The sequence below is a fragment of the Taeniopygia guttata genome, chromosome 4, assembly GCF_048771995.1.
Source record: "Taeniopygia guttata chromosome 4, bTaeGut7.mat, whole genome shotgun sequence".
Lineage (NCBI taxonomy): Eukaryota > Metazoa > Chordata > Aves > Passeriformes > Estrildidae > Taeniopygia > Taeniopygia guttata.
In genome coordinates, this window is record NC_133028.1 from 54,499,965 (window position 1) to 54,512,882 (window position 12,918).

A 12,918-nucleotide genomic window follows, 5' to 3' on the forward strand; every position below is an offset into this window, starting at 1 on the left:
TCAGCAAAGTTGAACACTCTGTTTTTCTGCCACATGTCCCAGTGACTTCCCATGCTCCATTGACTTTACAGAGCCCAGGGGGTCACCACTTAAGATTTGTTGGAAAATCTCTGCTAAATTCCCTCAGCCAGCCCAGCCATTTCACTTCCTGGTAAAGGATGAGTAGTCTGTAACAGGACTATGTGCAGTCACATCTAATTGCTATTACAGACAACCTCTCCCTCACTAGATTTTTTTATGACTTTAGCCACACAATTTTCCAAGTGGAAGCATACTGTATGAAAATATGTCAAGATACTTTACTTTACCTGTATATAGTACAAAGCAAAGCTGGAAAGGTTCAATTAGGTAATCTAATTCATTCTTCAAGCCCTCTTTTACAGGACTGTCCTCTTCAATATATATACCAGATTTGTCCATATCCATACATAACAGCTCAAGCAATGAGCTTTCACCAGTTTTTATCTACTGAAGAAGTAGGTGCATGATTAATGCTTAAACATGCAAGCAATCTTTCCAAGTGAAAGGAAAGGAGTCCTTGAAATTAAAGGTAAGCTGAAGTTTCTGCAGAGTATTCAGGCTTTATCAAGGCCAAGCTTTCTGTCAGGTATATTAAACTCACCAATTGCTACTGTTTGAAAAAAGACACAACAGTAGGAGTGTGACTCCGTGGAGAACATCTGTGCAGCCAGGGGAAAGGACAACTATGGATCAGGTAGCACCCAGTGTCCCCAGCAGGACTGTGCAGCCCAGAGTAAAGGAAGTCTCACCATATTTCCAGTGGTAGCAGTACACAAGGTAGGTAGCTTGGGAGTGAGCACTGCACTGCAAACTTTCCTAAATTCCTTCAAATGCCAGCTAGTTGCTTTCTCTGGGATCCCAGACAAGGGATGTGTACCTCCATAACTCATCTCTATCCATTAATGTATATGGAAGGGAAAAGGTGACTTTCTCTCATGACATTTTCCAAAGGGAAGACAGCCTACCAGAACAGAGTGGAACTTTTTTTTTTTTCTCACACCCTAAAATTCCAAACCATATAATCCCATTTTCTAAATGAATTATCTGCTCACAAAATAAAGTCAGTACAGACTGAAGGAAGTGGAATTTTTCAGGAAAATGCAGGTACAGACAGTCCGCTCCAGAAACATAGAGTTCATTTATGCCTGTTACACATATACATATAAATAACGATCAAGCACCCATAAGAACAATATCAACATTTACAAGCACAAGACAGATTAGAAGGTAAAACATTCACATTTCTTAGAACAGCATTAACTGACCTACAGTATACAAACAGATTTATATAAAAAAACCACTGGAGCAAATGCTATAAGGCAAGGTGACAGGATTAATAAGATAACCCAAGGTCCCGCTCCTGAAAAGCTCACAAGTGTGATCTTTCCAGAATGCTGGGGCTTGACTTTGTTCACATCAAACACAACATAAGCCTATGAAAGTCAGGCCAGACCTGGGTGAACTTCATGGGATGTTATGTTCATCACCCTATGCATTGTTTGCAGCACTCTGCTCCTTCCAGGCATCTCTCTGTGAGACACTCTGCATTTCATTACAATTCTACCCCCTCCCTCATGCCGAGTGCTGCCACTTTGAATTGCTCTGAATTTAGAAGTGTGAAAGGGGAAGAAGGAAAACTAAGGAAATGCAGGTGGCAGAATGGCGTGCTGTAAGCAAAATCCAGTTGGTTTGGAGACACCTCTGTGAGCAGCAGTTTTGAATTCTTTACTTGCACATCTCCATACTGTCCTGCTCTTTCAGATGGCCAGATGAAACTTGTCAGATCTCTCTTGTGGTTTTTTTTCACTTTTTGGTTCAGAGATTTTGTCCCAAATTTTTGTCAAGTCTGAGAGAAATGGGGCAAGTTGGTGAGGTAAAAAAATTACATTATTATCCTGTAACCTTAACCTTAGAACTTGCTGCCACAAAGGTGGTAATAATCAGATTATTGACAGAGACATGACTCACTTCACAGTCATTCAGTCAAATAACTGGACATGTGTATTAAAAACACAAGAAATACCTGGACATAGGCCCTGCAAGAGCGCTCCCTTTTCTGAAGCTGAGTCCATAAAGAGAGCAGATTAAAGACGGAATAGAAAAAACAAGTTAGTGACAGAACAAGGGAAAAAAATGAAGAAAATGCCTGTGGTAAACCCCTAATTTCTCTCTTAAACAGCTCCTGTAAAACCAACCAAACTAAAGGAGTGAGTGTGTTAGTCAGCAGTGGAAAACTGGAAGGACTGGCTCTAGAAATGTGGGTTAGTCCTTCTTCAGTGAAGTGAAGCACAGACTGGCAACTTTGCAAGAGCAGCTGTTAGATGGTAGAAGACTCTGAAGTCTAATAGAGATACTCAAGAGATGATGTTTTCCTTAAAGCTTGGAGATCATTGTCACATGACATTTCCATGTCAAACAAGGCTAAAAAGGATGAGGCTGATGGTTATTTGTATAAAAGGAGCATGGTCTCTTCAGTCAGACAGTGCTGACACCACAGTGAAATACAACCAAGCTTCAGATGAGCAGGACCAATCCCAGGAAACAAGACTTGTACAGGACTGCATCCCGATACAGCCTGGACCTGTATAAACCCATCCTGACAGACCTGGGGCTTGGCAGGCAGTCTGCAGCAGGGAGCTGGATTTGGTGAGTTCTGCATCACTGCAATCAAAACTCACAAAACCAGGCTGCTCAGAGCCACTGGCTTGGCTGGGTTTGTTTCTGCTGATGTGCCTGGTTGGAAATTGCACATCAACAGAGATTCAGGACAACTTGTGCTCTCAACACACAGCAGTGCAATCTCATTAGTACAGCTGAGAGCCAAATTTGTCCTCGAGAGTTTTAGGGCTCTGAAATAAACAAAATAAACAAAAAAACCCAAGTATCATGCAATACGTAATTTAAATTTCTAATTAATCCATTTGTAACAGTAGAAATCTTCCCCTGGGTAAATCTGGCCAGTATGAAGACTTTACAGAAACAAATGGAGATCAAAGAAAGCCTTGCTGAAAATTACGGAGCTATCCACTCAGGGGTCTTCCCTGTCTGAAATGGAACAATTATCACCTTAATTAAGCCTGATCCAGTGGAAAGCATAAAGCTTTCAGTGACAGAAAAGTGGTTCCTAAAAGATGATGGCTTAAAAAAATTCTGATTATGCCAGTTTATTTCAATTCATTGTACGTCAGCTTGTAAGAAAACCCCACCAGTACAAAACAGCACAGGTGATTACTTTTGGATCCACAGCACATTTCCTTTAATGATTAAAAGGATATTTAATGGCTAGTGCTTATTTTATTTCTTCTTTCTGACTAAACAGCACTAAACAAAATTCTTTGCAAATTACTTTTTTCCCTTTTTTTTTTTAATACTCTTGATCAGTGAAGGGGAAAATGGAGCAGTAACGCTGATGCCTTTTGTTTGCCCAATACTACTTCCAAGTTGAATTCATGCATTCTTAAATGAACACAGAGCAGTTGCTCTTCTAAAGAATTAAGTGGGGAATGAAAGCAAGTAAATTACTGAGCCTGTCATTTGGATCACTGAGTCGCATCGCTGTTTTGCAGGACTTCACGTGGTCCAGAATTTTAATGTGGAATAAAATTGATTTGTATGTGTTGCTTGTGCAAAGCTGATGGCAGGGGGAAGAAACCTGCAGTAGGGACCCCAGAAGTGACAGCTGAGCCCCTCCTGCCTTGCCCAGTCTTCCCCTCCCCTCAGTAACTCATTCCTGCCCCCATGATACAACCCCATTTCATGTAATTAAAACATATATCATAAGGTGAGATAAAACAGAGATGAAAAATATGTGCTTGCAAAGCAGAATTCACAAAATGTTGGGTGTGGTTGGGACACACTCAGAAGAACAAGCAGACTACAACCATGAAACCTGTTAGTAGGTGACATTAATTCCTGGCTTTACCTAGTATTGTCAGGCACCACCATCATTTCAACAAAGAACCATGGTCTGATTACAACAAATAATGTTATGCTGATGTAACAGTTAATACAATTATAACCTACATTGTTATAAAAATGGCTGGAAGCAGCACTAATTAAAAGCATGAGGATAATCCAATTCACAGCACATGCAAAGCACATGAGATACAGGAGTTCAGCTCCCATGCAACTGAAATCTCAAAAAATCCTGAAGCCCTTTGCATTTGAAACACCATCAGTCTATAATAATAACTTACAAGAAAAAAGAACATGATACATCTCTAAAAAACATTTTTCTTCATAAAACACCTAAGAAATTTCAGGTTTATCTGGGATCACTTATTCTTCATATAATCTTGGAACCAAGTTCTATTCATGCTTACATGAACAACGGGACTGTCAGAGCCTGGTATGCAGCTGAGAACAAAATTCTGTGTCTTTTTTTAACTGGGTGGCCAATACAACACGTGCTCATAGCCACCAGGGTCCAGCTGCTCTTTGTCCTGACAACCAGGTCCACAAAATGCACTGTCAGAATCCTAGGAAAGTCCTACCCCATGTGTTTACATGAGATTCAGTGATGAAGAGGGCTTTTCACTAAGGAAATCCTGAGCTTTAAATGCGTTCTTACAGAGTCCACAGCTCATGTTTTCTCCCACAGCTGGAAACTCCTAGCATCTTTAGCACTACGTAGCAATTCCACTTACTTCTAGAAATGACAAAAGGACTAATAATTCTTCCTAAACTGTGGGCACAGAAACCACACTGTTGTAGTGCAGTTAAGTGCTTCTGGGGCTAAGTGAGAGGCTATAAAAGGCCCCGTGGCACTCACCTTATTTAAGCTGCGCGCGGCGCTGTCCTTCCCGCCGGGAGTCAGGTTCCGGAGCTGCACGTCCAGCAGGTTGACGAGCTGGACCATGGCGGACACGGAGTAGGCGATGTCCCCGGCGTACAGGTGGTTCCTGGTGTGTTCCGCCAGCTCCCGTGCGATGTTGGCAGCCATCTCCCCCGACCTCATCTGCGGGGCAGAAAGCAGAGGGAAAGAAAGGTTGTCCCCGGCTGCTGGCGACACGTCACTCCAGTGCCTTCCAACCCCGCATCGTTAACCGGGTCAACTCTCCTCAAGAAGAAGAAGAAAACTTATGGAGAAGGAAAAAGGAATGGAAGCATTCCTCAGGAAGTCAACTACAAAAGTCTTCGTAGTTTGATTATTAATAGTTTTTGGAATATGTTTTTTCTAGTCAACCATGATAGCTTCAACAATTTCTTCTCACTTTTCTTCTCACTTTTCCATGGGATGTCCATGCTAATGAGGGCTTTAATTAGCTTGTCCCATTGGCTTACTATGCCACTTGATAAAAACAAACCATTACAAGTAGCCTCTCCTGTTAAGAAAAAGCAGGTTTTGATTTCCAGATTTTATGTGATAGCGAAGAGATGATTTTTGTTAGAACTCCTGCACAGAAGCGTTCCTTGTAAGAGGAGCAAAAATAGATGACATAACACAGATAAACCAGAGCAAAAAGTTCACTATTTCCATCTTATTGATTTGATAATCAGGTGCGCATTTATCACTAAGCATCACTTGCCACTGATAATGAGGCTAGTGTCTCTCAGCACATGTAAACACTCTAGACCAAAAGGCTCAAGCAGAGGTCCACTAGAAGGGAAAAGCCAGTAGGTCAGTTGGCTGAATCTTCTACTAAAAGACTTGTATCATCTAGCTGAGCCACAAAACTCACAAATAACCTGCAGGGAAATTCACTGTGTAATTATTTGGGAAACTCTCACTTTTTCTCTGTGCTTTTCCCACTTTCTTGCTCTGCTTTGCTCTCCTTCTCTGGTACTCCTTTCCTCTTCTGTGCCACGTGGATCTGGGACAGGGCAGCTGGCCCCATCTCCTTTTCATGAGCAGCCCACTATAAAAATACCACTGCAGGTTGCTGGTCTTTTATTCATTATCTACCAGTCTGCGATCTGGAATGCAAATTTATGTGGAATATGCCTGGGACAAGGAGAAATTATACAGGATGACACATAAATGAAGCTCCCACTTCTCTGTCAGGCTCAATGGCAAACTCTGCTGTGCTCTTCATATGAATTTTCAATTGTTTTATCTACTAACAGCTAGAAATCAGATATTTCTCTTGTTCCCTCACTTTCTGGTGCTTATTATAAAAGCAAGATTCCAGGGAAAGATTATAGGCTGAGCTTCTACCTCTCTGTAAATCAATTAGCTGAGTTATAAATGAATAACTTACTTCCATCAATTTGACAGCAAAAGCCAATCTGATTTAATGAAATCTAACTCAAGATGTTCATGTTAGTCTTCAGAGAATTAACGCATATGATGATACAGAGAAGATAAAAAAAGGAGATAAGGTGTTGGTCTTCCCATCAGAGCAATGGTAAGATATATTCAAAAACTGAATTATTTCTTTCTTGTTACACAGAAGACTAATGCCATAGAAACCAGATCCTATTCTTACAGCTGCCTGCTCTCCTAAGCAGCTGAAGGAAGCCACGCATCAGCACAGAGGCTGAATTTTGACCTCTGCTGTTAGCTCTCAGAACTTGAAAGAATGACTGCATCAAATTCCTTTTACATAAATCAATTTCAGCATTTCCCTGCAGTTCATTGCTGATGCTTAGCAAGTATCATGACACATTGTGTTTGCATAAACTCTGCAGAAAACTGTAGGAAGTAAAGGTATTTTTTACAGATATACCACAGTAAAACAAAAAAATCCTGCTACCCAATATTTGATTTCACATTTTCCCTTGGACCACACACCTGTGCAAACTGGTACACTCAGAGAAAATGCAGCTCAGCTGCTACGAAGGCAAACACAAGAGTTTTCTTTCCCTGCAGGCTGCTGCTGTTCCTATCTGTCTGCAAAAGCAATAAAAGCTGTCACTAATTAACCCTTTTCTTTTCCTCTTGGACTGACCCTAAAAACTGCAAGTCTGAGGAATTACGCTGTGGCCAAATAAACAACACAAAAAATAGGCAGCAATGGAAGAAATGCCCAAGAAAAAGGCAGACTAAAGCTCAGAGTCTGTGAACTCCTGGAACATAGAGGTATCTACCCAAAGTTATCTTATACACCCAGGTTTCCTGAAAACACATATGGGCCATTCTTCTGGGAAAATGTTTTTGGCTGGCAGGTAATGAAACTACATCCTAGCCCAGACAATTCCACATCTAAACACAGTCACACAGAATGTGCAGCTACAAGTCACTGAGGCAGTGCTGAGCCACTCTTTCCACTCTGGCCATGTGCATGAGAGGGATGTCTAGAATGATGGCTGTGTGAAACATTAATGTTGATTTCCCCAATTATTTTGAGATTTTTCCACTGAAATTGAAGTGTCTTCTATGCAGTGCTGTCAAACCCAACTTCTCCTGAGTCCCAAATGCTGGCTGAATATTCCAGGGCTAAGATAAGTATCTGGTCTCTTACAGCAACAGGACTGATTCCTTTTTTTTTTTTTTTTTTTTTTTTTTTGTTTTGTTTTGTTTTGTTTTGTTTTTTTGGTTAATTCTAAATAATGCTCAGCAAAGCTTACTGCTACCCAAGAGGATGCATTACTAACTTACTTCCTTTCTATAAATTACTTCTCCACATTGTTCTCTTCATTATTGCCACATCAAAGATGAGCTCTTTATGTTATTTCTTCCAAAACATGTAATACTGTTTAACCCAAACACTGACACAGCTACATATGAATACAGGAACAACCCCTAGAAGTTCTACATGGCTGAGGCTGATATTGAGAGGCAAGTAAGCAGTAGGGGAAAAATGTGTAAGTATCTGACCTTTCTACTGTGAGGCCTAAGAACAATAAAGGGAATAAAAATTAATATATCTCTCCCTGATAAGAGACTAGTTTTTAACATTTTCTACCTTGATTATTAAAAAATTAAATTTAAAAACTAAATAGGATTCTGGGATAAAATAAAACATTCTGTTCAAACCAAATTTGAAACCAAATTTTTAGTTTCTGTGTTTTTTTGGCCTGTTTTTTCTTACCTTTTACAAACTGATTAAAATCAGTCTTGGAATGCTAATTTGAAGGAGTGAAAACATGTTTCTTGCCAATAATGCCAACAAAAAACATAGTTTTAATACGTCTGCCAAAGAATTTGCTCCCCTCTTCCATTTGGGAAGACACGATTCAGGCCATATTTACAAATTATTATTGGCACACTTGAAATCCCTCTATGTAACACTCTGCTAACATTTTCCAAGTTTGTGCCACTATCTTGCATGTTCTTATGACTGAAAAGACTGTGAAATAATAGTTTTTGGAGAGGACATGTTCTCCTGCCTGTTTCATATATGTCAGCAAACAGAAACAGGGAGTTTTATTTGGAAAGACAAAGAAAGATCCATCTGCAGTGCTGCTCGCTGTTTCAGCCCTACCTTTCTCAGAAGAAACCCCACTGCAGAAGAGGACAGTAGAATAAAAAGTAGAGAAATTTCAAAAAAAAAAAGTATTTAGGGAGGAAAATTCAGAAGAAATAAGAAATATGCTGAGAAGGGAGCAAATGAACTAAAACACCAGTAGTCATATAGGCAAAATTATTTTCCTGCAACCTTCTGAAGAGGCAAACTGATATAAAAAATAAAAAGATGGCATGAAAGACTGAACCAGGATTTTTAAAAACAGTAACATACAGATGGACTGATCAGCTGGAAAGACCATAAAATTGATGCTTTTTTCTGGAGGAACAAACATCTAACAGGTTTCACCAGCCACCATTAGCTGCCAGCAGTCATGTAACAAGGCTGTAAGAGGGACTGTGGGCTAACTTCTGACACTGCAAAGCTTTCATGGCATTTTTCCTTCCCTGTCAGGAATTTCAACATATGTGTGTGCATTCACAGAAAAGAGTCAGGGCATATCTACAATCCTTTCCTTTATTTCTGAATCACAGAATCATTTAAGTAGGAAAAATCCTCTAAAATGACCAAGTCGAACCTATGACCAAACACCAAAATGTCAGCTAGACCGTGGCACTGAGTACCACATCCAGCCTTTCCTTAAATACCTCCAGAAACAGTGACTCCACCATTTCTGTGGGAAGTCCAGTCCAGAGCCTAATAACCCTTTCTACGAAGAAATGCCTCCTGATGAAAAAACCTAAACCTCCCCTGGCACAGTTTGTGTCCTCTTGTCCTTTGGCCAGCTGTCTGGGAGAAGAGACAATGCTCTCCACAGAATACAGCAGAGCCAGAGAACACTGAAAAGGTGGCTTTGAAACCATGGTATTCAACCAACTTAAACTGCATTTAATGACCCTTTAATAAGCCACCTTCTGTGGCATCTGCTCCATCCAATTGATGATGGTACTCTGAAAACAGACTGCCAAAAGCAACTTGGATGGAGGATTTTATCGTGCCATCATCAGGACTGCAACTGCACCCTCAGACCTGGACATGACACGTGAGGATGTCCTCCACAAAACCTCAATCTCCCTGTAGATCTACCCAAGCAGATCTACAGGAACTCAGGAAGGTGCTACGAATCCTACGGTTCACCTGGCTCTTTGGGAGTGCATGATCCAGGCCACTCAGGAGGGCATGGGTGGCACAGGCTTTAGATTTACAGATTGAGGCTTTTTGTGCATTCATGAAGGGCACAAATTTTTCTGTTCTGCTACAAAAGAGGCCTCCTCTCTTCCAGATGTTTAAAGCTGAGCATAGCAATGCCTGTCCTCCCAGGCAGCACCCACAGCTGAAAGCTGCAACAAGGAAGAGATGTCTCCAGGCAAGTCACACACTGTGCTAAGGATGGCATTGATGAAAGCAAGAGGCAAAGCAAATAGGCTGAGACTGAAGGTGTGACCTCATGATCAGGATGATGCAATGTATCCAAAGCTGACCTTTTTGCCTCCTGTTACTGCTTGACTCTAGAAATAACCCAGGTAGCAGTGCATAATTCAATTGCGCTGGCAAGTTCATTCACCCGCTCCGTTACGAGGGTATGGTAGGCACCAACAATAAAGTTAAAGTAAATATCAGGAGGCAAATGAATTGCTGAGGAGAACATTTGTTCTGATCTTCCATCAAGCACAATAACTCTAATGGAAGCTAGGAAATGGCTGTAAAACCTAATACCACGATGCAAGCAGGCAAACACCCAATCTACAGTCTGAGCACAGCAGGAGAAAGAGAAGAAGTAAGTAATCATTCTTACTTCACTACACAGATATGAAAGCAAGCACAGCATTTCCCTACCATCCTTTCTGGCTTGGCTGAAATCCCTCCAGGGGACCCATCACCGTTCTTCCTGAGCAGTTTGGATCCAGCAGATGTCAGATTTTTGGGAGACAAAGCAGATTAAGGATGAAGACATGCTGAGGAGGTATGAACTCTGGCTGACAAAGAAGTATTTTTACCCATTTTGTCAGCTGTGCTGCAGCTGCAGATGCAGTGGGCTAAGTGACCAGGAGAGCTGGGGATGCAGGAGAGCTGAGCTGCAGGGTGCAACCAGCCCTGTCCTCGCAGCACAGCTGGCTTACTGCTCCCTCTAGCTGTCCCCACAGCAGCAAGAAGAGAAGGTGGCTTGACTTGGAGGAGGAAGGCTCCTTTACCACCTTCAGAGAGGCGCTGGAGCAAATCTACAAGCTTTGGGAAGCATCTCATCTGCAGCAGGGATGTTGGAAACCAGTGCATAATTTATGGATGAATCAGTCTCCATCTTTAAGTGTAGTGATGATTTTCAAGCCTCTTGCTTGGGCAGAGAAACCAAATGGCTATTGGTTATTTCATAAGTAATTTAAAACTGTATTTATGGTAAGGATCCTACTGAATCTTAAAGGCAGGACATACCCATGTGCCAAAAGATGAGCTGGTGGGGAATAAGACTGACCTGGCTGAACAGATAACTTTGGATGGAATAAGAAAATAAGGAGAACTTATGGCCCTCTGGAAAAAGGGCAGGTAACAAAGGGGGACTACAAGCATGCTGTGAGGTAATATAGGGACAAAATTAGCAGGGCTAAAACTCAACTAGAACTTTGCCTGTCTGCTGCCATAAAAGACAATAAAAATGGATATTGGGGAAATACAGTGACAAAGAACAAGGAAATGGTTGAGGTGCCAATTAATGCCTTCTTTGGCTCAGTCTTTAACAGCAAGACCAGTTGTGCTCATGGTACCCAGCATCCAGAGCTGGAAGACAGGGATGAGGAACAGAAGAAAACCCCCACAATCCAGAAAAAAAACCAGACCTTATATACCATGTACACATCCACAGGTCTATGGGGCTGGATGAGATCAAACAATGGTACTGAGGGAACTTGTACTTGGCAGAAGAGCTTACTGAGCCACTTTCCATCATTTATCAGCAGTCCTGGCTAACTGGGGGTGTCCTACTGGACTAGAAATTGAAAATGTGATGCAATATCATGGAGCAGATTATGCTGAGTGCCCTCACATGGCATGTGCAGGATCTGGACAGGCTGGATCGATGGGCCAAGGCCAATGGTATGAGGCTCAATAAGGACAAGTGCAGGTCCTGCCCTTGGGTCACAACAGCCCCATGTAGTGCTACCAGGCTGGGAAAGGGTAACTGGATAAAACATGAGCCAGCTGTGTGCCCAGGTTGCCAAGAAGGCCAATGGCATCCTGGCCTGGGTCAGCCCAGGATGTGGTCAGCAGGGTCAGGGCAGGGATTGTCCCTCGGTACTCAGCACTGTGAGGCCACACCTTGAGTGCTGTGTCCAATTCTGGGCCCCTCACTACAAGTGGGACATTGAGGTGCTGCAGTGAGTCCAGAGAAGGGTAACAGAGCTGGGGAAGGGTCTGGAGCACAAGGCTTATGAGGAGCTGCTCAGGCAGCTGAGGGTGTTTAGCCTGGAGAAAAGGAGGCTCAGGGAGACCTTATCCCTCTTTACAACTACTTGAAAGGAGGTTGTAGCAAGGTGAGTGTCAGTCTTCTCTTGGTAAGAAATGATAGGACAAGAAGAAACCACCTGAGGTTGAATCAGGGAAGGTTTATATCAGGTATTAGTAAAAGTTTCTTCACAGAGAGTGGCCAAGCATTGGAACAGACTGCCCAGGGACATGGTTGAATCATTATTCGTGGAGGGATTTAATAGACATGTACACATGGCACTTAGGGACATGGATAAGCGGTGGATGTGGCAGTGCTGGGTGAATGGTTGGACTCAATGATCTTAGAGGTTTTTTTCAATATAAATGTTTCAATGATTGCAACCCCAACACAAACCCCTAGGTGAGCCTTGCAAGGTTTTCCCCTCATAAGTCACTCCTGAAAAGTCTTGGAGTTTTGTTACAACTGTCATTGAGATTGGGTCACATATCTCAAGATACCAATGAATTCCCATTTAGGCAAACAACTAAGATCCAGGGTCATCTCATAGATTCTCCAAGTCCTTTCTACTAACTGGTAGAAGGTATTCAACACTGAACATAACTAAATTCCTCCTGAAAGAAAAAAAAAAAATCTAGTCCCAGTTGTAACCTGCTGGGCATTTCTGAAAACTTGCCTGTTCAATTTTAGCCTGCTTTGAAAGCACATAACAAATTAAATGGGGCCCATTTGTTACGCAAATGATAGCTTGGGTTTCAAATAAAATAAGCCTAACCTTGATGGAGATTTCATCAGTGCAGGCTATTATTTCCCTCTGCTAATGGCTAACGGCCTAGTCATCTTCACCAAGCAGCAAGAGGTCTCCCAGCTGCCTGGGTGAATTATGGCTGGAGTAAGTAATATTAACCCCTCCAGGGTAAGTATGTAGGTCATAAAACAAAGAGCTGCACACAGCTGCTAATGCCAGCAGAGGCAGCCTGTGTTCATCAGCTTGGTGGGTGTACGGCAGGAGAGGGACAGAAGGACCACGGGCTTTGTAGTGGCTGTGCCATGTCACAGCAGCCCCACATTAATTGATGTTTTCCTTTGTGGAGGGATGGGTGTAAGCACAGA

At 42.1% G+C, this 12,918-nt stretch overlaps 1 protein-coding gene across 33 annotated transcripts in view; it reads right to left on the reverse strand.

Moving 5' to 3' along the window:
- Positions 1 to 12,918, reverse strand: part of ADGRL3 (adhesion G protein-coupled receptor L3) — a 490,266-nt gene that overhangs the window by 89,947 nt on the left and 387,401 nt on the right. For 28 of the 33 annotated variants that reach the window (XR_012055755.1, XR_005980340.2, XM_030271767.4 and 25 more), the window contains 2 exons: positions 4,793 to 4,978; positions 2,045 to 2,083 (listed from right to left, as the gene is read on the reverse strand). Coding sequence is in view for 31 of the 33 variants with exons in the window: in XM_030271767.4 (XP_030127627.4) it covers positions 2,045 to 2,083; positions 4,793 to 4,978 (225 nt within the window). In the remaining 2 variants the exon portion in view is untranslated. The remainder of the gene's footprint in view (positions 1 to 2,044; positions 2,084 to 4,792; positions 4,979 to 12,918) is intronic. The other 5 variants (XM_030271747.4, XM_030271763.4, XM_030271762.4 and 2 more) reach the window with 1 other exon arrangement.